General features: G+C 42.7%; 1 protein-coding gene across 1 annotated transcript in view; it reads left to right on the top strand.

Annotated features, from left to right (window-relative positions):
* Nucleotides 1-26,416, top strand: part of MUSK (muscle associated receptor tyrosine kinase) — a 101,028-nt gene that overhangs the window by 52,927 nt on the left and 21,685 nt on the right. The window contains exons 7-10 of the mRNA XM_038769977.1: nt 1,115-1,239; nt 8,505-8,664; nt 16,763-16,769; nt 21,280-21,546. Coding sequence (XP_038625905.1) covers nt 1,115-1,239; nt 8,505-8,664; nt 16,763-16,769; nt 21,280-21,546 — 559 coding nt within the window. The remainder of the gene's footprint in view (nt 1-1,114; nt 1,240-8,504; nt 8,665-16,762; nt 16,770-21,279; nt 21,547-26,416) is intronic.

Raw genomic sequence — 26,416 nt, 5'->3', positions numbered from 1 at the left:
GGAGGCTTGGGAGAGGACCACACTACCACTCCTTTTCCTGCCATAGTCTTTTTCTTTCCTTGCTTCCACGGTTTTGTCCAGGGCTGGGAGGTAAGACTACAAGCTGGAATTAAAAACGAGGTGGCAGCAAGTGGACTGCAGTTGCTAGAATTAAGGTTTAAAGAAAAAATAATACTGGAGCCTGAGGAGGGTCTGGGAAGGCAGGGAAGTGGGGGCTGAGTCCAGGACAAGAAGAAGTTGGCAGTGGGGGAAACTGGGGGAGAATACACAAGGAATAGGGGTAGGTGGGGAGAAAAGGACAAGGGGTGGCTTACTCATTGTGCTTGCCCATCACTTCGGAGTTGATCCTGGACCATAGTCTAACTATTTGCTTGTAAGTCTATAGGAAATCCTACTCCATGATATAACCATTCATGATACAACCACCTGGTTTTATCTTGGAATACACCTATAATTGATCATTTTTTGCCTTAGTTTAAACATTAATATATAAGTATCCCTGGGGACATTTCAAGCACATCTCTTGTTCAAGGCCCAGCACTAAAATTCACTGATGACTCAAGCATCTACTAAGCATACAATGGATGAAGATTTAGGCCTTAGAAAGCTGTAATCCATTTGGGGATAAAGGAATGAATAGAAAAATAGGATTCATACAGTGTGTTCTCCAAACATACTTTAAATTACACTTAATACTGTATTGACCTGTAGTAGATGCATTATTCCTGGAATCTAAAAGATGTGAATGCAATTTTCTTAATCTGTACAATTAGTATTTGATTTTAAACTGTTACTAATTTTCTGTGATTTCTTTTCCTCTGGTTAAAGGGAACTATTATATCACAAGGTTAATTTTCACCTTGCCCCTTAGTTTCAGACAATGTTCCTATTCTCTGGGAGTCTTGGGCAAGGGTTCCGAATTGCGACCTGATCTGGCTTATTTCAGCTTGCTCTTTCCCCTGTGTCTATCTCAACTAAATTTATGGGATGTTTGCATTCAATCCACCTGAATTATGTTGGTAATCGCTTTATCACGAGGAAAGCCAAGCCTTTGAAATCCTTGGTTGAATCTTTGTCTACAGTAAAGTCACTATTTCTCTGTCTTCCTGAACAGTTTTCGCCAGAATACTCAGAGCACCTGAATCCCACAATGTCACCTTTGGCTCCGTAGTGAAGCTGCGCTGCACTGCTACTGGCATTCCAGTCCCCACTGTCACATGGCTTGAAAATGGAAATGTTGTGAGTGTCTTATTTATGTCTAATAATAAATATGATAATAATAGTTGTGGTAATTAAGATAAGCACTTACTATGTCCAAAACACTCCATTAAGTACAGGATAAGAGAATCAATTAATCAAGAGAAGAAGTGTGTCATGGTAGATGGAGCACTGGCCTGGGAATCAGAAGGACCAGGGTTCTAATTTGGATCCACCACATATCTGCTGTGTGACTTTGGGCAAATTGTTTAATTTCTCTGAGCCTCAGTTACCTCATCTGTGAAAGTGGGGATTAAGAGTGTGAGCACCAAGTGGGACAGGGACTGTGTTCAACCTGAATGACTTGTGTCTACTCCAGTGCTTAGAACAGTGCTTGGCACATAGTAAGTGCTTAACAGATACCATAATTATTATTATTATTGAGTGTTTTCTTTCTGCATAACACTCTACTACGTGCTTAGGGAATACAATAGAGTTGGTAGACATGATTTCTGCTTAGCTATAGTTGAGGCCACAGAGTGGTTGCCTGATCCCAGCTGGAGCTCTGAGAAAGACAGTCTGGTTCCTTAGGGATGTAAGGGGCAATGTAAGCAGTTTATGTCTCTAAGAATTGGCTTTCAGTTTAGAGTATAGGGTTATTTTAATTTTATTGATTTCACTATAATGCATAACCTTGCATTCACCACCATGGCTTTTTCGGCCTTCAGCCAATCTTACAACTGTGATAATAATTCCCCCTAAGAAAGATATATACTGCACTTTTAAAAAGGGTAATAGAAATTGCAGCAAGGTCAAGGGACTAGATTAGGTTGCTCCAATGGGGACTGTGGGGTCCTGTATTCTATCCCCTGTCCCAATCCTGTTTTCTCTAGCTGACCAGTAGACAAGTCCCAACATCTATATCTCTCTTTTCACCAATATGGGAATATTCCTTAAATAACTTTTCTATATTTTAAGAAGATAGTGGTTAATAAACTGCTTTGAGCATTATGATGAGAGTCTCTACTTTTAAAGTTCAAACTTCGAGTTACAGTGTCAAAGGATGTGCCAGACTTCACTTTAAGTCGAAGCAAAGCCCCAGCCATTAAGTCTAGCCCAGTTCCACCAGGCCCAGTATGGCTCAATGTCGCCTACCTCCATCTGCCTGTTGAGTAATACTACTACTACTACTACTACTACTACTACTACTACTACTACTACTACTAATAATAATAATAATAATGGTATTTGTTAAGTGCTTACTATGTGCCAAGCATTCATTCTAAGCATTCATTCATTCATTCAATCATATTTATTGAGCGCTTACTGTGTGCAGAGCAATGTGCTAAGTGCTTGGGAAGTACAAGTTGGCAACATCTAGAGACGGTCCCTACCCAACGGAGGGCTCCCAGTCTAGAAGGGGGAGACAGACAACAAAACAAATTAACAAAATAAAATAAATTCATTCATTCATTCAATCGTATTTATTGAGCGCTTACTGTGTGCAGACCACTGTACTAAGAGCTTGGGAAGTACAAGTTAGCAACATCTAGAGACGGTCCCTACCCAACAGCGGGCTCCCAGTCTAGAAGGGGGAGACAGACAACAAAGCAAATTAACAAAATAAAATAAATAGAATAGTAAATATGTACAAGTAAAATAGAGTTAATATGTTTTGTTAACAAATTAACAAAATAAAATAAATAGAATAGTAAATATGTACAAGTAAAACAAATAGAGTTTTAATATGTTTTGTTTTGTTGTCTGTCTCCCCCTTCTAGACCATGAGCCTGCACTGGGATAGATACAGGGTAATAAGAAGTAGTCAGGCTATTTTTAACTTCAGAGGTTCAGGAGCTAGGTAGAGGTATGGTCAGAAGGACTCACCTCTATTGAGGCTCTGACCCTTTCAGCCTAGGCACTGAACAGCTGGAAAGTAAAAGCACTTAGTACAGTGCTTTGCACACAGTAAGCGCTCAATAAATACCATTGGTTGATATTTCAAAAAAAAATAACCCAAAAAACACAGCCAGAGAATGGGGAGGCTGAGTAGAGGTGAGTTATAGGAAAGTGGAATCTTAAGAGGAGAATTATTGGCAGGGAATCATGCGAGAAAACGTACTGGGAATGTAGGACTAGAAACAGGGTCCTGGCATGGGGCGGAGAGGTGCAGATGGAACAGAGTCTTAGGTAAGGGGTGGGGACTTGGTGATATGCTCTAACTGTGGAATTAGACTTCTAGTATAATGAAAGAGCTCACCACATGATTACCAAAATGACTGGATAAGTAGATTATATGGTGCATTAATTGAAACATGAAGTCATAAAACCCAAAGCAGGAAGGCATTCTGATATATGGGCCGGGGGAAAAAACCCTGTGTTTGAAGATAAAATATGAAGGGAAGTTAGGCCAACGACTCAGATAGGAAGGAGGCAGGCCCATAATCATATTCTTGAGATGTTTAGGGGTAGAAAGCAGGACCAGAATGATCACTTGAAGTCTCTTCCTGTCCTATGATTCCACTGAGTTTGTTTGATGCCTTGCTAAGAGATGAGGAGAAGTAACAAAATAATACTGGGGCTAAAGAAAAAGGTAAAGCAGAGGAGCTCTAGTCATTGTGAACAGTGAGAAGGTCAAAAAAGAATGCGCTCACACCCCGAGGGAACAGCTATAAACTTGAACTTGAAATGAATGGCAACTAATCCTTAACTATGTGAAATGTAGTATTGGCTGGCAAAGAAGTCGAATCTGCAGATTTCACCTTTTTTTTCTGAATATATAATGTTATTTAAATGGAAATTCTTAATACTGTAATCTTAATAGTACCTGTCATTCATAAACCACTCATTAAAGCCAAAACATTATCAGCAAGAGTAGTGCTATAAAAACAGAAAGCTAAACAGATACATGTATTCAAATACAAAAATAGAACATTCTAAAGGTAAATCTCCTTCAGAAAACACTGAGATTATATGTGGTTTTCCTATAACACAGGGATATTTATTTATATAATAATAATAATGATGGTACTTGTTAAGCACTTACTACGTGTGAAGCACTGTTCTAAGTGCTGGGGGGGATACAAGGTGATCAGGTTGTCCCACGTGAGGCTCACAGTCTTAATCCCCATTTTACAGATGAGGTCACTGAGGCAGAGAAGTTAAATGACTTGTCCAAAGTCACACAGCTGACAAGTGGTGGAGCTGGGATTAGAACCCATCACCTCTGACTCCCAAGTCCATGTTCTTTCCACTGATCCATGCTGCTTCTCTTCTATATATATTCAAAACTAATATCTGTGTCGATCTGTTCTATCAGTCAACCAATACTATTTATTGAGTGCTTATTTATTCTGTTCAGAGCACTGTACTAAGCACTTGGGAATGTACAATAAAGTAGCCAGGATCCCTGTTCTCACACAGGTAACAGTCAAGTCGGGGAGACAGACATTAAAATAAATTACAGGTAGGAAAAGCAACATTATCTTGATACAACATCAGTATTTTGGGGAGCTAAAAGCAGGACAGGAAATTGGGTTCAAAATGTAGGAAAGGAACGATGGAGTGCCAAAGAGAGAGCACAAAACAACAAGCAGGAATAATAATAATGGTATGTATTAAGTGCTTACAAAGTGCCAAGCTCTGTTTTAAGCAATGGAGTAGAGATATCATATTCAGATCAGACTGAGTCCCTGTCCCACATTCTAAGCTCATATTTTAAGAGAGGGAGAGAACAGATATTTTAGCCCCAGCTTGTTGTACAGAGGAACAAACTGAGGCATGGAGAAGTTAAGTGACTTATCCAAGGAAATGAGGAAATGTGGCAGACAGAGTTGGATGACAGGGAAGATTGGATGACAGGGAAGACAGACAAATATCACAGTACCATATTAGCTATCACAGCTTCATCCACCCTTACTCACACAGCACTTACATAAATCCACTGCACGTGTACATATCTATAAATTATGTATTATAAAGTATTTATTATATATTATTTGTTTATAATAATGTTTGTTTCCCCCTCTAGTCTATAAGCTTGTGGTGGGCAGGAAAGTATCTGCCAACTCTGTTGTATTGTACTCTCCCAAGCATTTAGTACAGTGCTCTGCACTCAGTAAGTGCTCAATAATTACCATTGATGATGATCATGATGATCATAAATAGCTGTTCACCCCATAGCTGGGGTAGATACAAGTTAATCTGTCCAGATACAGTCTTGGCAGGTTAGGCCACGTTGATTCAAGGAAAAATATTCTCAGCCTGAAAAAATAAATCCCTTCAGTTCTCTCTTTCATGCTATGACTATGGATATCAAGCCCTCAAGCCCATAACAGTGTCATCTGATGTTTCCATCCTGATAAATAGATCCATCAGTGGTATTTATTGAGTGTTTACTGTGTTCAGAGCACTGTACTGAGAACTTGGAAGAGTACAACACAACAGAGTTAATAGACACAATCCCTGCTCTCAAGGAGTCTAGATGGGGAGTCAGACATTAAGATAAATTATGGATAAGTGCTGTGGGGCTGAGGGTGGGGTGCATATCAAGTGCTTGAAGGGTACAGATGCAAATGCATAGGTGATGCAGAAGGGAAAGGTAGTAGGGGAAATGGGCTTAGTCAGGGAAGGCCTCTTGGAGGAGAAGTGATTTTATGATTTTAGTAAGGCTTTGAAGGTGAGAAGACTGTGAGCTTGTTGAGGGCAGGGAGTGTGTCTGTTGTTGTATTGTACTCTCCCAAGTGCTTAGTACAGTGCTTTGTACACTGTAAAACCTCAATGAATATGACTGAATGAATAAATAAGGGCCAGGAAGTTCCAGGTCAGAGAGGGGATGTAGGCAAGGAATTTGTGTCAAGATAGATGACAGCAAGGTACTGTGAGGAGGTTGGCATTAGAGAAGTGAAGTGTGCAGGCTGGGTTGTAGCAAAAGATCTGTGAGAAGATAGAAGGGGAGAACTGAATGAATGCTCTAAAGTCAATGGTAAGGAGTTTCTCTCTGATGTAGAGATAGATGGGCAACCACTGTGGTTCTTGAGGAGTGGGAAGACATGGACTGAATGTTTTTGGGGGGTTGTTGGAACAATGATCTGAGCAGCAGAGTGAAGTAAGGATTTGAGTGGAGAGAGACAGGAGACAGGGATTTCAACAAGGAGGCTGATGCAGCAGATGAGACACATACCAAGTCCAATAAGATGGAGAGAAGACATTTGTTTTGAGTCACCAATTATGTTAAGTAGTTGTTCCAGAATGTCAGTGGAAAAAGTATAAAGAAAATATGACTAACAAGCTATCTAGTTGTAGTCACAAACCAACTAAACCAAGGCCGCTCTGAAACAAGGGAAAGAATCTAGAAACAATCTCAATAGCTTGCCATCCAAACAGGTAGCTGCCATATTAGCTAGGCAGTTCTACACCTGGATGAACTCTAGTAGACATGAGCCTGGGGATAGAGACTTAAAGATGAATATTAAGAGCATCTGTTTTACTTTAAAAGCAAAGGGCACCAATGGGGATTTCAGGAGGAAAGTTAATGAATGAATTTGATACTCAAAATTTAACTTCCCCCCAAATTTCTGACAATTGGGATAAAAACTTTGAGCACTTGGACACTAATATAATAACAATGATGGCATTTGTTAAGTGCATACTATGTGCAAAGCACTGTTCTAAGCGCTGGGGGATACAATGTAATGAGGTTGTTCCACGCGGGGCTCACAGTCTTAATCCCCATTTTCCAGATGAGGGAACTGAGGCCCAGAGAAGCTAAGTGACTTTCCCAAAATCACACTGCTGAAAAGTGGTGAATCCAGGATTTGAACCCATGACCTCTGACTCCCAAGCCCGGGCTCTTTCCACTGAGCCATGCTGCTTCTCTAATATCCCTAAAGAACAGAATTTCTGATGAAGAAAATACATATGGCTCTAATTTAAATCCTCAGTTTTTACTCAATTCTCCACCATGATATCTTTTTGCTAAAAAGTTGTCTCCTTCACCTTGCCTGCCTTACATGAAACTGAATGCTAATTTGGAAAAAAAATCCGTAATGAAACACTTTCAAGCATTCAAAATCTCACTAGATTATAGAAACGTCACACCTCCTTAACCATGAACTGGATTGAAGCTGGTATGAAGTAAAGAATTGGAAATTCTTGAAAACAAACCTGGTGGGTCTGGAGGTTGGAAGTGGAAGAAGAAATAAGAGCTTAGTAGGGGAAGGAATCTTGGAGGAGGTGTGCTTTTAATAAGGCTTTGAAGGTGGAGAGAATGATCACCTGTCGGATATGAAGAGGGAGGGAGTTCCATGCCAGAGGCAGGACATGGGCAAAAGGTCAGAGGAAAGATAGATGAGATAGAGGTACAGTGAGTAAGTTGGCATTAGAAGCATGGAGTGTGCAGAATGGGTTGTAATAGGAAATCCCAACGGCTGAGTAGGAAAGTGGCAAAGGGGTGTCTTTTACTTACACACACACACACACACACACACACACACACACACACACACACACACACACACGCCAAACATTATTCTATATGATGCCCCTTCCTGTTGCCCAGGTAAGCCTTCCATTTATTTTCTTGCCTTTCCCTCACTCCCTTCCCCACCCATCTCTTACCCCCAAATCCTTTAATATTTTAAGTCTTTGGTTCTGTGGCTCTCCTGTACCCTATCCTGCTCACATCCCACCATCCTTAATCCATCTCAGTAATGCCCCTTTTCTTTTTCTGTATCCACCTGTATGTATAACCTCAAACCTGCCCTGTGTGGCTTTTTACATTTTTAATCTTGTTCTAGCATGGCTGCCTGGGTCCCTTGCACCCCTCCCCGAAGTGGGAACCCCAAATTCACAGAGTGGCAGAGATAAGAGAGGGGACAGGATTCAGGTATCTGGCCATCGGGGCCCCACCTGTGATCTACATAACAGAAAACTAAGAAATTACTTTTAAGTCTATGATAAAATGTATCCCACAATACTATGATTCCCAATGCACCCTCATTTTCAAGGAACATAGTATATATGAATCCCGGGGGTACGTCTGTAGTTATATTATCTACTGGATTTGCTATTTTCAAGCCATGCAACAAGAACTAAATTGGGCTTTACTAGGATCCTTACATTTTCATAGGGTCCAAGTAGAAGGTCTGGAGTAACCTGCCAACTGACATACTGAAAAGAAAGGGATTCATTCCATTTTTTCTCCCACTTAATGCCTCGTGGTCCTTGATATTGTAAACTCCTCATCTTGTTTTTCCCCCTGTTGTCTCATCCCCCCTACTCTCCCCACCTTTTCCCTCATCTTTCAGGTTTCCACTGGGTCCATTCTAGAAAGTGTAAAAGACAGAGTGATTGACTCCCAACTGCAGCTGTTTATCACCAGACCGGGACTGTTCACTTGCATAGCCACTAACAAACATGGGGAGAAACTCAGCACTGCAAAAGCTGCTGCCACCATCAGTGTATCAGGTATGCCATGAAGCTAAGACTTCTACATACATAACCTGGAGCAGTTCCATGATGTGAGGGGAAGGAGGTGAAGTGAGGGAAGAGGAGAAGATAGGAGGGGAGAGGAGGGGAAGGGAATCCAGGGGAAGGGAAAGCAGGGTAGAGGAGAGGAAGGGGGAGAAGTGTTCCTACTTTATTACATCTCTCAAGGGGATAAATTTGTCCAAGGGCAGTGATATTGCCTCCACCCCTCTCCCTGATTTCTCACCCCCTTACCCCCCTCTGTGCTATTTCCTCCTCTGGTTTCACATCAGAGGTTGATACACCTGTCATTTTTGAACTATCTGTTGCCTTCCCCTTGAAGTTGGTGCCTAGGAGCACACTGTAAAGCCATCCATGGGAAGGAAGTTACTCTGATGGTATTAATATCACATCCTTCACAGCAATGTGAAAATTGTTGTAATGACCTCCACCTTCCTCATTCTGGAGTTTGCAAAAAGAATGGGGGTTGGAAGAAGAGCAATTTGGCAGGTACATGCTGGCAGGCTTAGTCTGCAATACCAAACCACTGGAGGTTGCTGCTGATCTTTAGGAAGCTAATAGTTCTTCTCACAAAACAATAGTCTCTGTTCCCGAAAGACCCTTTGATTAAAAGTGGACCTTTTGTTTGGTTCCATTAGGGCTGTTAAGTATGTTCAGAATTTACCAAAGTGGAGTTTTGATCAACCTTTTTCAGGTTTGGGTAAGTCACAACTTGTCTGTGCCTCAGTGTCCTCATCTCCCTCTTAGACTGTGTGCCCGATGTGGGACAGGGACTATGCCAACCTGAATACCATGAATCTATCCCAGGGCTTAGTACAGTGCTTGGCACCTAGAAAGGGCCTAAAAAAATCACAATTATTATTACTGTTATTAGGTTTATACAAGAACTAGCCGAAAGATCTAGGCTTTGTTGTGTGGGTTGAGAGAAGAGATGTGCATTAAAAGAGTGACAGTGACAGAGAGATAGAGTCAGAAGGCAATAGAGATACATAGAGCCATTTGCACTCATTAAACCTCACAAACTTTCTCAGACACACACACACCCACTCTCACTCAAATACAGGCATTTGCAGAGACTTCTAAAAAACCTTCATCTATACCCTTGGTGCAGTAAGCAGCAGTACCCATGACAACATGGCCATTGTAGTTGGAATCTCTGAATTTTCTCCAGCTGTGACTGAACCTTCCATTGTGGCTTGACTTCTGACTGGGCTCTCCCACATCCATTGCCAGCACTGGCTGCCTATCCAGATTTCCTGTCTCCATACACTCCTATAGGTTCCATACCAGGGATTCTGAGCAGCCAGTGGCTCTGGTTGTGGCAGCAGGAAACAGAAAGGGCTAAGTGTGTATAGCCAGAGAATGGAAAGATAGATAAATGAATAATTAGGTGTTTTAATCATAGAGTATGTAAATCTATATGGACATAAGTGGCAGTGAAAATTAGTGAGGAATGCTTCATGGAGGAGGTGGGATTTCAAGGGTGCTCCGAGATTAGCTGAAACCTTCATGGAATCTCTGCAGGCTGCCATACATAATAATTACAACTTTTGTTAACCACTTACTATGTGTCAAGTTCTAAGTGCTGGGGAAGATACGAGTTAATTAGGTTGGACACAGTCCCTGTCCCACTTGGGGCTCACAGTCTAAGGAATATACATAGGCAAATTTGGTCCATTGATGTCTTATGGAGAATGCCTTTATAATTCATAAGTGTTACCTCTCTTCAACACCATTCTCCATAACTCCCACCCTGTTGCTCCCCTGGGAAATTTGGTCATCACTCTGCTAATCCATATAGCAAACAGCTAAAGTTCACAAGTCAGTCAAGCAGCTTCAACTACATGTTATCTATTAAACTAAGCAGTAAGCAGGCATTTCCTAGAAGGCCTTTTCCAACTCTGTGGGATAAAGCTGCCTCCTTGTTGACAATCCCAATGCTTAGCTATCCAGCATATTTTATTAAAAGGGTATATCAGTATCCATAAAACACACTCCCCCAATCATCCAACCACTACAAGTAAATCAATTCCCTTTCCTCTCCCTCCTCCCTTCGCTCTACTCCCTTCCCATTCTCTGCTGTTCTAAATAGTTTTTTTTTTCTGTCCCACCTCCCACATCCCAAACTCTTTCCTGTCCCCACCCCATGCTCCAATATTCTTTTAAACTAGTGACCCAAAGGTCACTACCAATGCAAGCAACATGCAGGCAGCATGGCCTTCGTTTGCCTCCACATTTATATTCCTACTTTCCCACCCCAGCCACAGCCATGGGAATGGGGACAAAGGACAGACTGGAGCAGGTAGAGGCCAACAGCTGTTGCTGTGGTGCAATGGCATAGGAAGCAGTGGCCACTCCAACAACAAGGGTTTTTCTATTATTGAAGTTAAAAAAACAAACAAACAAAAAAACTGGATCATTGTAGGAGGTTGCTGGGGATACTGGAGAGGAAGAAGTCATGTTTGGGATGTGGAAGTGCAGAAGAGCTGTTCAGAAGAGGGAAAGGAGTGAGGGTACGTTGTAAGGAAGCTGGGGGCAACACAGTGAAATTTTTCCTGACTTGTATGGTTTAGCTAGTATCTTAGGACTAGATCTGGAGTGTAACCGACCTCACTGCATGTAAGCTGAGGGGAAAAAGTACCCTATGATCCAACCACTCATGGTACAGCCACAAGTTTGAAGAAGTTCCTCCCTTAGAGGACAGAGATGGTATTGTATTCCCCCACATAATAAGCACTCAATGAATACCATTAATTGATTGATTGATTTACTGATTGAATAATAATAATAATAATAATAATGGCATTTGTTAAGCACTTACTATGCGCAAAAGCACTGTTCTAAGTGCTGGGGAGGATACAAGTTGATCAGGTTGTCCCACGTGGGGCTCACAGTTTTAATCCCCATTTTACAGATGAGGTAACAGGCTCAGAGAAGTTAAGTGACTTGCCTAAGATCACACAGCAGACATGTGGTGAAGCCGGGATTAGAACACCCATGACCTCTAACTCCCAAGCCCATGCTCTTTCCGCTGAGCCACGCTGACATTTCCTAACCTGATTTTATTGTATGATATGCCTGTATCTGGATAACTATTCCAAAAGACTTGAATGGAAGGCCCAGGGGGAGGGACAGGGAAAGGAGAGACTATGTGTGATATTCCAATAGATATAAAGTATCAGTGTGGAAAGAATGCTAGAATTGGAAAAGCCCAACTCAGCTCATTTGTCAGCATAGCATGCTGCCAGTGCCAAAAGTTCACAAACCAGGGTTTTATCTGATCTGTAGGCAAAAAAGAATTCCAAAGCTTGGAACTTTTCAGGAGAAACACACCACTGGTCACCCCATGAAGCACAGTTTCAGTTACCCTTGATGACTCAGACTTGTGAGAAATCTAAATTCTTTGGGTGTAACATGCGCATTCAATGACATGAAGGCTTTTGGACCACTTTTAGTTTTATTTAATGGCCTAGATCAATCAATCAATGATATTTGTTGCTTTGTCTTGTCTTATGCCATTGAGTCATCTCTGACCCATAGCGATGCCCTGGACATCTCTCTTCCAGAATACCCCTCCTCCATCAGCAATCGTTCTGATGATGATGATGATGGCATTTATTAAGCCCTTATTATGTGAAAAGCACTGTTCTAAGCACTGGGGAGGTTACAAGGTGATCAGGTTGTCCCGCGGGGGGCCTCACAGTCTTAATCCCCATTTTACAGATGAGGTAACTGAGGCACAGAGAAGTGAAGTGACTTGCCCAAAGTCACACAGCTGACAACTGGTGGAACAGGGATTTGAACCCCTGACCTCTGACTCCAAAGCCCATGCTCTTTCCACTGAGCCACGCTGCTTCTCCATAGAGTTTTCTTGGTAAAAATATGGAAGTGGTTTACCATTGCCTTCTTCCACAGTCAACTTGAGTCTCCACCCTCGACTCTCTTTTGTGCAGCTGCTGCCCAGCACAGGTGAGCTTTGACTTGTAGCAGATTGCCTTCCACTCTCTAGCCACTGTCCAAGCTTGGAATGGAACAGACAGACCTCTGCTTGACTCTCCCTCCCACAGTCAAGACTGGTAGAGTACTGGAAACCCTGAGAGGGGGATATTTGTTGAGCCCCTATGATAGGCAAAACATTGTCCTAAGGACTTGGGAGAGTACGGTAGAGTTACAGGACACAAGCCCTGACTTCCAGGGACCTACAATCTGACTGGGGAGCCAGGCATGAAATGATTTACAGATAGGAGCAAAAAGACTGAGAAGAGGATAGGTGGGTGAGTACTTAATGCTCTACCCCCTCCTACCTCACTTCCCTTCTCTCCTTCTACAGCCCAGCCCGCACCCTCCGCTCCTCTGCCACTAATCTCCTCACCGTGCCTCGTTCTCGCCTATCCCGCCATCGACCCCCGGCCCACATCATCCCCCTGGCCTGGAATGCCCTCCCTCCCCACATCTGCCAAGCTAGCTCTCTTCCTCTCTTCAAGGCACTACTGAGAGCTCACCTCCTCCAGGAGGCCTTCCCAGACTGAGTCCCCTCCTTCCTCTCCCCCTCCTCCCCCCTCCATCCCCTCCGCCTTACCTCCTTCCCTTCCCCACAGCACCTGTATATATGTATATATGTTTATATGTATTATTACTCTATTTATTTATTTATTTTACTTGTACATATCTATTCTATTTATTTTATTTTGTTAATATGTTTTGTTTTGTTCTCTGTCTCCTCCTTCTAGACTGTGAGCCCACTGTTGGGTAGGGACCATCTCTATATGTTGCCAACTTGTACTTCCCAAGCACTTAGTACAGTGCTCTGCACACATTAAGCGCTCAATAAATACGATGGATTGATTGATTGATTGATTGTAGTGGATAGAGCAGAGGTCTGGGAGTCGGAAGGTCATGGGTTCTAATCCTGGCTCTGCCACTTATCTGCTGTGTGATCTTGGGCAAGTCATTTAACTTCTCTGTGCCTCAGTTACCTAATCTATAATATGGGGATTAAGACTGTGAGCCCCATGTGGGAAAGGGACTGTGTCCAACCTGATTACCTTGTATCAACCCAGCACTTAGACCAGTGCTTGGAACATAGTGATCACTTAACAAATACCATAATTATTATTATTAAATCAATATTTACAGAAAGGGATCCAGCTAGCTGTGAGTATGTAAGTGCAAGGTGGTGCGGAATTGCTGAGACAGTAGTTGAGAGCCTATGACTTCAGTAGAGGAAAAACAAATTGTGAAAATCAGTGCTTAATATAGTGCTTTGCACACAAAAATCACTCGATAACTATCACTGATTGATTGATTCTGGAGGAGATAGAAGAGTTTTGTAGATGGGGAGAGCTGTGGTCAGGTTGATCCAAAGGTAGAGGGAGTACCTGGAAGGTTATGCACTAATATTTCAAATCCACTTGCCTAAAAGGATGGAATGTAAACTTTCAACCTCATTTAGAAATGCAAGTTTCTCTGTTTAAGGCAGGCCCCCATGTTTTTTTCATTGAGGAACTGTTTAAAATGGAGAATGATGAATAAACACCCACTTACCCATATAATTTACCCATTGAACAAGCAGTGATTTCTGTAATTGGATGTGAAAGATTAGATCTGCCCTTAGACTGTGATACTCTATATGTAATAATAATAACTGTGGTATTCGTTAAAAGCTTACTTTGTGCCAAGCACTGTACTAAGCGCTGTGGTAGATACAAGATAATCAGGTCCCACCTAGGGCTCGCAGTCTAAGTAAGAGGGAGAATTGAATCCCCATTTTGCAGATGAGGGAACTAAGGCACAATGCAGTCAAGTGGCAGAGTAGGTAGGTGGCAGAGCAGGGATTAGAACCCAGGGCCTCTGACTCCCAGGCCCATGTTCTTTCTTCCACTAGGCCCTGCTGCTTCCTATATGTATATATGCATATATGAAAATTACCCCATGCTTAAACTAAGTTTCCCCGTTAATTGTGTTGGATAGCTCTTCTGACCCTAGTGGAAAGGTTAAGGAAAGGGATTGTGTAACTCACTGTCTGTCTGCTTGTTTACCCCTAGTGATCTTAGCAGGGGAACTGGAGATGGGAAAAGCTGATAGCGTTTGGGGCTTGGCATAAACTCTCTGACTATTGTTTAATCATTTGGGGGCCAGGAAAATCCCAACCTGCATCTTGCCAGGCATTTTTCTCACGAATTCTCAAATCACTGTATTGCTCAGAAATTTGAGCCACATGTTTCTGACACATTTACACTTACTGTACTTGTCGAAATGTTCTTTCCTGAGAGCCACTTGGCATTGGTGAACTTTCAGGTATTCCTTTCACATGCCTTTTGAAGACTTCCTTTTGAACCAGGAACTTGAATGTTGGCCAACACTAAGCAGAAAAAAATGTCATGAAAATACCATAAAAATACCATTAAAAAAAAAAAATCCAGTCCCCCAAAGCCTCAAGTGTCATGCCAACCTAGAATCCACTCAAAGGGAATGAGTTCCATTCTTGGTCAAACACACTCTCCCAGGCTTTCAGAAAACCTCACAGCAGTGTTCAGAAAGTCTAACAGGACCCATACGGAACCCCTGTGATGAGGAAGGGTTTTGGGAATGGGAGTGGTCATCAGAACATACACTGTAATAGAAGGAAAGAGAACATCTTTCCTATCTTTAATCCCTTCCAGTCACCCTGATGCACCTTGTGAGGGAAAATAAAATGGGGTAATTTTCCTTTGCAGATCTACAGTGTGGACAAAGTGTCCAAGTAACCTCTTTTTAAAGTTAGGCTAACAATCAAATTTTTCTCATTCTTTCTCTCATGTATACCATCAGATCATTGATTCAGTGATTCAAAATGCTAAGTATCATCAGGAAAAAGATACAGAATTAAACAAAAGACCTGATTTTGTCACTTTAGCACAGCTAACCTGGAACACTGAGGGCTATCACAACATAGGAAGAATTGGAGAAAGAAAGGCTTCCATATATGGATAGGTTCAAAGCCTGGAACTCAATAAAAACAATAATAAATTATGGCATTTGTTAAGCAGTTACAATATACCAAGCCTGAGGGTAAGGAGAGTGCAGTCAGATTAGACACAGTCCCTGTTCCACATGGAGATCACAGTCTAAGGCTCTTAAGTATACAAAGATAAAGGTCTGGAGGGGACACGATTGAAGTTTACAAAATCAGTAAGTGTATGGATAGTACAAATACAAAATTATTGTTCATTAATCAGGACAAAGATTAAAAGTTTTAGGGTTTTAGGTTCAAAACAGTATGAAATATTTCTTCGCATAGTGGGTAATAAGCATGATAATGATTATATTTTTAAATCATTTATTATTTTCCAAACACCACACTAAGATTCAAGATAATCAGGTTGGACAGTCCCTGTCCCACATAGGGATCACAGTCCAAGTGGTTGGGAGAACAGGTATTGAATCCCCATTTTACAGATGAGGAAACTGAGGCACAAAGACATTAAGTGGGTACAGGGCATCCAGGATTTAACACATGCAGATATACAAATACACATGCATGTGCTTTCACACACACACACACACACACACACACACACACACACACACACAAACATATATTCATCCTGCATCTCACTGAGATTCCTGGAACCTGCACTCATTTGGTCTATCCCTCGAGTTATTCAGTGACTCTAAAGTCAAATGCCATCCAGATGTGCTTAAGAAAATTGTGGACACCAGTTCCTGCATCCCTTATTTAAAAAACAATATTGCTCAATTGCCTCTCACCATTACGATGAAAATAGTCATGAATTGTCCATGTGTTCTGGGGACACCAATGGCTAATTTTAAAAGTCAAGATCCACATCCCTGGGAAGTTGGGAATCACAGAGTCTTTCATTTTCTTTTTCCCTTCTGCTATACCTGCATGTTATAGCCAAGACATTCCATTTTTATTTTTACTATTATGGCATATATTAAACATTTAATTTGTTCCAAAAGTTGAAGACCAAGGCAGGCTTCTAGCCTATATGGAGAAGTAAAAATTCACTAACACTCTTTTCCATTTCCTTCCTCCTATGGCTACCTGTGGTTCCTTCCTGTGCTGATTTGATAGAATGGAGGTAAGAGTGATGCCCTGGATCATTATACTTGGGGATGGGGAGATATTTAAACTAAAAACAAAGTGATCGTTATAGGAATTATTCTGTGGATCCCTTACAAGATGTGGAGCCACTAAGAAATGTTGCATAACAAGGGTAGATTTTTCACCCTGCCCACCCCCACCCCACCCCCATGTCCCCTTCTCAGTTGCACTGGAGAGAATGGAAGCTCTTCTCATGTAAGTACAGAGTTTCTGTTACCTTCAGGTGCAGTTCCATGTGCAGAAGGCACAGGTATTTTGGGGAAAGTGTTGAGGGGAAAGAGAGAGGCTGAAAGATCCCTTCTTCCATTCACGTTTACCAAAATGGGGCTACTCTGTTACTCAAGAAGTGGTGGGGGAGGGTAAAAATATTACCTTCCAGCCCCAAAGCAAAGAGTGATGGAAACAAACAAGGTAGTCATCCTGGCTACACTTTTGTCACCCCCTGGAATGAAGTGACAGGTAGGCCAGAGGCAGAATTAACAATGGATAACAGTGTTTATCAAGGGGAAAAAAAGAAAAGTGAATCAAATGCTGCCACTGTACATTCCAAAATTGCTAACATGTTGTGAACCGATCTCTGTGACCTCTGTTTAACTGAGTGAATGAGGAGCAAGGACAGCTGCAGCTGGGCTTACTCCATCGGCAGTTCCCTTGCTCACACCAAACTCCTCATGTATGCATGCACATATTCTCCAGGATGGGGTTTGGCTCCTTCTCATTTGGAAATGACAATGGTAGAAATTAGTGGAAATGCTTTACATTTGCCTTCTGGCCCCTTCCTGGATAAGTGCTAGAAGATTAGCAGAGTTGGGAGGGAAGGAATGAAATGAGATAGTGAGCTTCACTGCTGCTGCTGAAAATGATCCTTGAACAACTCTTAACTAGCTGATATGCTGGAGGTTGTAACGTGTACATTGGATATGGGGTGAGGGAGTGCTTGGGAGAGGACATAGTACGGTAGAAAACGTGTTTTCACTGCTCCTTCAGGACACTCAGGGTGTTGGCTGGGGAGGGGGGGGTTCATATCTGAATGCTGAAATTTTGCCTTTATTATATCAGGTCAGTTTCCCACCCTACTTCTCATACTCTGTGGAATTAGTCCAAACATTTCATTCTCTAGGAAGGCAAGAGCTCCCTATCCTCAGAACAGCTTCACAGAACACTGAAACGTAATGTCAAATTTGCATGACTAAGAAGAATCATCAGATTATTTTTGAGAGTCAAGATCTGGTAGGACCTCCCCAAAGTCCACTTTTGCACAGTGTGGCCCTATTGTCCTTATAGCAAGGAACCCAGGAACTGGTGTCCATAAGAGGAAGAAGCGACCAATGAGATTCTGACTCTCCTATCTCAGCTTCCAGGCTCATGAATGTGGCTGATTTTTCTTCTGTTAGGCTGTGCCTAAGGCATGGCACCTCCCTTGACTAAATGGTAGAATTAAGGCGGTATCCAGTTAGTCTCTAGAAACAAGGGCCCTGGCCGGGTTGGGGAGGAGGCCAGCAGTTTAAGACCTGGAACTACCACACAGGTTCATAGTTCTGCTTCTCAACTCCCCATGTCACCACCAGACTGAGACCCCTGCATCTGCTCTGATCTGTCCCAGTACCTCTCCCTGCTTCTGCAACCATTTCTGCTGCAGCCAGGGGCTGCTCTGTAGATCCACTGCAACCATGAGAAGCAGCATGGCCTAGTGGAAAGAGCACAGGCCTGGGAGTCAGAGAAGCCGGGTTTTTACCCCAACTCTGCCACCTGTCTGCTGTGTGACCTTGGACAAATCACTTAACTTCCCTGGGCCTCAGATACCTCATCAGTAAAATGGGGACTAAGACTGGGAGCCCCACACAGGACATGGATTGTGTCCAAACTGATTAGCTTGTGTCTATCCCAGTGCTTAGGACAATGCCTGGCACACAGTAAGTGCTTAACAAATACCATCAAGCAAATGGCTGGATTATAAATCTCCAGGAAGTAGCCCTTGGGCACAACAGAAATAGCAGAAGCAACAGAAGGGGCAGTTGGGCATGGAGATGGCAGTGGCAATGGGCCCACTGCAGCTCATTGGCCACTGCTTCCTTTTACCTGCTCCTGCATTCTGCCCTGTCATCTTGGTGCTCTGGAAAATATGATCATATTAGGCATAATGAGGCTGGCTGTATATCCTTTTTCATTAGGACAGCATTAGGTTTTTGCGGGCTGACCCTGGTAATTTTAGAGAAACAGGCCAATATCTTGGAATTAGGACTACCCTGTCTAAACTGAGGTCAGCCTAGTTGCTTTCAGTGCTTTGGACTTCCATGCCCAGACTGAATGCTGCTCAATACATGCTCAAATTAACTGCCCGGTAGTTTAGAATTAGGGATAAAATTTCCAGCTTGTCCAGGAACCTTAATCCCAACTCCCCTCCAGGCCTACTCTCAGATTTACCCAGAGGGAAACAGACACAATCGAGCAATCAATTAATCAATGGTATTCATTGAGCCCTTACTGTGTACAGAGCACTGTACTAAGCGCTTGGGAAAGTACAGTACAACAGAGTCAGTAGACACGATCTCTGTCCACAAGGAATTTATAGTTGACAGGGGGAGACACAATCTTGGGGGAGTGTCCAGAGGTACCAGGTTTTAACAGAAATAAAATGCCCTGGTGAAAATGATGTTAAATGATCCATCATCATTTTGAAAAAATTCACAATTTGATGATTTGTTGATCCTCGCCTCCTTGTTAGTTTAAGCCTTGCATGGACAGCTTGTTCTCAGGAATGAAGAGAAGTCTTCTTTAAAGTGACATGAGCCCACTTTTGGGTAGGGACTGTCTCTATATGTTGCCAACTTGTACTTCCCAAGCACTTAGTACAGTGCTCTGCACACAGTAAGCACTCAATAAATATGATTGATGATGATGATGATGATGTAAAAATCCTATCTCACTTTCCTCCCATGTTTTTCACTCAAGCCACTGAACAGGCCTGTTACTATGATTTAGGGAGGACCTATTTCCATTGGCTTTTGACACACAGCTGTTCGGACCACCCCCCTCAACAGCCCAGCAACTGTAATACAACACGGATAGCTTTGCAACCATAAATCCTCGAAGCCTAATGTGACCATATTTTCAGTAGCTTAAAGAGGGATGGGGAAAAAGGGCCCTTAAGGGATGAGTCCTAGGGGATAGGGCCAAAAAAGCAGGAGATGCAGATACAAAGAGATGAAGCCAGGAACAAAGAGAGGGCGTCAAAGATGGAAGGAAAAAAAAACACACAGAGAAAGAAACAGGAAGAAAGAACCCAAAACGCACGAGAGGCAGAGAAAGAGAAAGCAAAATAGGAAGAGGGAGTAGGAAAGAGTTTGAGAGAGAAAGAGAGAGAGATAAATATATACATACTCATATTTAGACAAATACACACTTAATATTAATCTCCTCCCCATGTTGAAAACAATGATGAAAATGGTTGTGGCTAACGGGGATCCTTCCCTCCACACTTCCATTCCCTTCACCTCAAACCAAATAAGTGAATAGAAGGGAAGAGAAATAGAGATGATCTGAAGGATTATTCATAGAGAAATTGTCATTTGCTGAAACATTTCTAAAAAGAGAAAGGATGATATATCAGGCACAAAATTCAGTCATGTGCTTGGATCAATTTCTCAAGGCTCAGGAGACCCTTAGTTCTATTCCTAGTTCTCTACTAACTGGCTAGGTTATCTATCCTTGCTGCACCATCTCCAGTTGAAAAATAAAAATGTCCTGTACTTACATTGTACCTTTTTCTTATGAGAATCAGATCTGCAGGCCTCATCTCAATTCCTCTGAAAGTCCTACACAGTGAGTGGGGCTGGGAATGATCCCTGGAGAGCAAAAAGCAATTATAATACTTGTTTCACTTGTTTTCTTTCATCTCTAAAGGCCTGTTGTGGAGATTTGTGGGTATATATGTATTCACTATAGATCCCTTTTCTTTTAGAATCCAAGTCCCATGCTGGAAGGGTTGTGTGTCCATAGAATAGGCACATTTACTTTGTAAAATGCCATTGCTACTAATAAAGAAAATAGGCTGGATGCTCCCCTCTGCAGGAGTTTCTTGGAGGCAAGAGATTGTGAAAAACCCAAATCACTTCATTCTATTTTGACACCTTAGACCCTCCCAACACCGAGAACATGAATTTCACACCCTTCAAGCACAGGAGAATTAAGTTTGGTGTTTGCAAAGCAATGCAATCCAGAGATGACAGCTGCCACCTAAATTCATTCATTACTTTCACCATTATTATTTTGAGTGCAGCTTTCAATAAAGCAATTTTCTGGCTTAATAAATCCTATCTAATAGTGGTGTGATGCAAGTATTGAGGGCTAAGATGCAGCACTTAAATCTTCTGGTAACCACCCTTTTCCTCTGCCCTTATGATGTAGATTTGGAAATTGCACAAAATACAGAAAATGTTTGAGAGGAGGTAGCATGCGATTGGGAACTCTGTTCATTACTTTTTCAGTAAACTATACAAAGGTGATACAGGCTACTGCAGCACATACAAGGGTGAGGTATGTAGTGCTGTCTTGGTGAAGGATGCTCTTGTTTTCTTCAACTCCTCCTATGCTGACTCAGAGAAGATTCAAGAAATGCTTGCCCAAGCCGTCTGGAGTGAACTGAAAACAGTGAGTTTACTCTGCCAACAGGCGGCTGAATCTTTGCTGTGTAACCATGTCTTCCAGGAGTGCAACCCAACTGCAGTTATACCAACTCCTAAACCGATCTGCAGGTAAAAGACCAATGCCACTTTTTAAAGAAGGAATTGGGGGCTTAGAAGGAGAGAGGCGTGGGGGTAAAAATTCAGAGAAGAAAAAGATGTTGTGAGCCAGAGGGGACTGCCTTTGTATGCTTGAATGTGTTGGACCTCCAAATGTTATGTTTATAGGTGTTAAGGGATTCGTGATCATACATCAGAACAATGATTACTCAAACTTAATAGGACTGAAGATACTTCAGGAAATCCAGAGTTCAGAAAGCTGATTAAATTGGGTTTGGCTTTCTCAGACAAAGGCTTTCACAGCTTGGTTGGTGTCTTTTCAATCAATCGATCGATGGCATTCATTGAGTGTTTACTGTATGCAGAGCACTGGACTAAGCACTTGGGAGGGGACAACATTATAGAATTCATAGGCACGCTCCCTGCCCACAAGAAGCTTACAATCTAGAGAAATGGAATTTCCAAGATCTCAGTAAACTTTGCTTTGGAGAACTGGTTGGTTTGGATAATCAGTATTCCATTGAAAAGGCAGATTCATTCATTCATTCATTCATTCACTCATTCAATCGTATTTATTGAGCACTTACTGTGTGCAGAGCACTGTACTAAGCACTTGGGAAGTACAAGTTGGCAACATATAGAGACAGTCCCTACCCAACAGCGGGCTCGCAGTCTAGAAGGGGGAGACAGAGAACAAAACAAAACATATTAACAAAATAAAATAAATAGAATAAATATGTACAAATAAAATAAATAGAGTAATAAATAAGTACAAACATATATACATATATACAGGTGCTGTGGGGAGAGGAAGGAGGGGGCTCAGTCTGGGAAGGCCTCCTAGAGGAGGTGAGCTCACAGTAGGGCTTTGAAGGGAGGAAGAGAGCTAGCTGGGCATATGTGTGGAGGGAGGGCATTCCAGGCCAGGAGGATGACGTGGGCCAGGTGTCGATGGTGGGACAGGCGAGAACGAGGCACAGTGAGGAGATTAGCGGCAGACGAGTGGAGGATGCGGGCTGGGCTGTAGAAGGAGAGAAGGGAGATGAGGTAGGAGGGGGTGAGGTGATGGAGAGCCTTGAAGCCAAGGGTGAGGAGTTTTTGCCTGAAGCATAGGTTGATTGGTAGCCACTGGAGATTTTTGAGGAGGGGAGTAACATGTCCAGAGCGTTTCTGCACAAAGATGATCCGGGCAGCGGCGTGAAGTATGGATTGTAGTGGGGAGAGACACGAGGATGGGAGATCGGAGAGGAGGCTGATGCAGTAATCCAAACGGGATAGGATGAGAGCTTGAATGAGCAGGGTAGCGGTTTGGATGGAGAGGAAAGGGCGGATCTTGGAAATATTGCGGAGGTGAGACCGGCAGGTTTTGGTGACGGATTGGATGTGAGGGGTGAATGAGAGAGCGGAGTCGAGGATGACACCAAGGTTGCGGGCTTGTGAGACTGGAAGGATGGTAGTGCCGTCAGCAGTGATGGGAAAGTCAGGGAGAGGGCAGGGTTTGGGAGGGAAGACAAGGAGTTCAGTCTTGGACATGTTGAGTTTTAGATGGCAGGCAGACATCCAGATGGAGATGTTCTGAAGGCAGAAGGATATGCGAGCCTGGGGGGAGGGAGAGAGAGCAGGGGCAGAGATGTAGATTTGGGTGTCATCAGCATGGAGATGATAGTTGAAGCCGTGGGAGAGAATGAGTTCACCAAGGGAGTGAGTGTAGATTGAGAACAGAAGGGGACCAAGAACTGACCCTTGAGGAGCCCCTTCAGTAAGGGGATGGGAGGGAGAGGAGGAGCCTGCAAAAGAGACTGAGAATGAATGGCCAGAGCAATAAGAGGAGAACCAGGAGAAGACAGAGTCTGTGAAGCCAAGGTTGGATAGCGTGTTGAGGAGAAGGGGGTGGTCCACAGTGTCAAAGGCAGCTGAGAGGTCGAGGAGGATTAAGATAGAGTAGGAGCCATTGGATTTGGCAAGCAGGAAGTCACTGGTGACCTTTGAGAGGGAAGTTTCTGTGGAATGTGGGGGACGGAAGCCAGATTGGAGGGGGTCGAGGAGAGAGTTGGCACTGAGGAATTCGAGGCAGCGCGTGTAGACGACTCGTTCAAGTAGTTTGGAAAGGAATGGTAGGAGGGAGATAGGACGATAACTAGAAGGTGAGGTGGGGTCAAGAGAGGGTTTTTTTAGGATGGGAGAGAGGTGGGCATGTTTGAAGGCAGAGGGGAAGGAACCAGTGGAGAGTGAGCGGTTGAAGATGGAAGGTAAGGAGGGGAGAAGGGACAGAGCGAGAGTTTTCATAAGATGAGAGGGAATGGGGTCAGAAGCACAGGTGGCCGGAGTAGCACTTGAGAGGAGAGAGGAGATCTCCTCTGAGGATACGGCACAGTTGGATGGGAGAGTAGGGGAGAGCGTTGAGAGCCGGGGGGTTGGAGGAGGTGGGGGAGTGACTTTGGGGAGCTCAGACCTGATGGATTTAATTTTATTAATGAAGTAGGAGGCCAGATCATTGGGGGTGAGGGAAGGAGGAGGGGGAGGAACCGGGGGCCTGAGATGGGAGTTGAATGTATGGAAGAGCTGACGGGGATGATGGGTATGGGTGTCAATAAGGGAGGAAAAATAGTTTTGTCTGGCAGAGGAGAGGGCAGAGTTAAGGCAGGAAAGGATAAACTTGCAGTGAACGAGGTTGGTATGGTGTTTAGACTTAGACTATAACAATAGTAATAATAATTATGGCATTTGTTAGGTGCTTATACTACATGGCAGGCACTGTTCTAAGCACTGGGGTAGATACAAGATAATTAAGATAATTAGGCCCCTCCTTCCTCTCCCCCTCCATCCCCCCCACCCTACCTCCTTCCCCTCCCCACAGCACCTGTATATATGTTTGTACAGATTTATTACGCTATTTATTTTACTTGTACATGTTTACTATTCTATTTCTTTTATTTTGTTAATATGTTTTGTTTTGTTGTCTGTCTCCCCCTTCTAGACTGTGAGCTCACTGTTGGGTAGGGACCGTCTCTATATGTTGCCAACTTGTACTTCCCAAGTGCTTAGTACAGTGCTCTGCACACAGTAAGCGCTCAATAAATATGATTGAATGAATGAAAGTTGGACACAGTCCCTGTCCCACTTAGGACTCACAGTCTTAATCCCCATTATAGAGAAGAGGGAACTGAGGTCCAGAGAAGTGAAGTGACTTGCCCAAGGTCACAGAGCAGACAAGTGGTGTAGCCAGGACCCATGTAGCCCATGACCTTCTGACTCCCAGGCCTGTGCTCTATCCACTAGGCCATGCTGCTGATATCGCCATTTGTTTTTATCACTGGCAGGTGGAAATGAGAATGAATGAGAAAGTATATGCAAAGTGTCCTTTAATGTACAACGTTTAGCTCTTCTAACGTTTATATTTCTTGTCACCTATTATGTGGATGAGAAATGACATTAGATGAGTTCTTCCATGGTACATTAAGTGGGTAAAAATGAGGTTCATTAATTTAAGTGTTGTCTGTTGAAATAAGTATTGAAATTTTTTTCAAGAATATAGTTAAAAGGAACTGCTCTCCAGATGTAACCTGAGTCTCTCCACAAAATGAAAACCAAAACTCACTATGGCATTTGTGTAACAATAGGGAATCAATATTGGTCCTTAGTAATCTTTTCTTTTCAAAGTCTAAAATTGCTTTCTAATTTTTTCTAAGAATATGGAATTAGTTAAGTGATTGCTAGCCTTACTTTTGTATCAATGCTTGCATTTTTCATGTTCACTCTTTCTCAAAAAACTCATGTCAACTCGACGTTATCCATTACGTCTTACATAGCAGAAAACTATAATCCTTACGGGTGCTCACTGGTAATTAGATTTTCCCAGCTTGTAAGGCTGTAACCACATTTGAAGATTTAGAATATCTTGGTGCTTTCATACTTAAATTTGACAGAAAACACATGTCCCACAAAAGACATTCATTTTGACTGAACTAATTTGTAGGAAAAAAATTCCCTGCATTAGTAACTACCTTAAAAAAAGTGTCATTTATTTTTTTCCAATGCTCAGCTAAATTTTGTATAAATTTTTTTAATGGTATTTGTTAAAGTACTTACTACATGTCAAACAGTGTTCTAAACGCTGGGGTAGATACAAGTTAATTTGGTTGGACACAGTCCCTGTCCTGCATGGGAATTACAACCTAAGTAGAAGGGAGGACAGGAGAACTGAGGCACACAGAAGTTAAAGTGACTTGCCCCAGGTCACACAGCAAGAAATTGGCAGAGCCAGGATTAGACCCCACGTCCTCTGACTCCCAGGCCAATTATCTTTCCACTAGGCCATGCTGCCTTCCTCTCAGCTGCCTTCCACTCCCCATTCTAAGTCCTGAGCTGATGGTGAGAGAGAGGGGAATGCTGGGTTCCAGCCCAGCCTCACAGCATTTATGCATATTCTTACATTCCGATATTTCTCCTCCCCTCTAGTCTGTAAGCTCCTTGCTGGCAAGGGGCTCATCTATACCTATTCTTTTGTATTGAACTCTCCTAAGTGCTTAGTAGAGTGCTTTGCTCACCGTAAGCACTCAATAAATCCCATTGATTGATTGATTGATTTACATTTTTCAAAGGGAAAAAGTACTTGACAGGGGTTTAAAATGAAACCCGAGGGCTAGGTTTATAAGAGTAATGATACATGGTTTCATTGTCAACCAGTGTTGTGCAAGGTTCTGTCACAAGAAATCCTTTCAAGCCTCTGTTGCAATTTTTAGTACATTTTTTTTTATCAACCTCAGGAGTGTTTCCTCCAGAGTGGCAAGAGGATATCTACTGTTCACCTTGGCTCATCTATCTAAGGATAGCTTCCTGCTCTGCTGACTTTGGTGTCGATCAGTAGTGACAGCTCTTCTAG

The sequence above is a fragment of the Tachyglossus aculeatus genome, chromosome X4 (genome assembly GCF_015852505.1).
Source record: "Tachyglossus aculeatus isolate mTacAcu1 chromosome X4, mTacAcu1.pri, whole genome shotgun sequence".
NCBI lineage: Eukaryota > Metazoa > Chordata > Mammalia > Monotremata > Tachyglossidae > Tachyglossus > Tachyglossus aculeatus.
The sequence above is the reverse complement of the archived record's forward strand: the minus strand, read 5'-3'. Positions and strand labels throughout refer to the sequence as shown.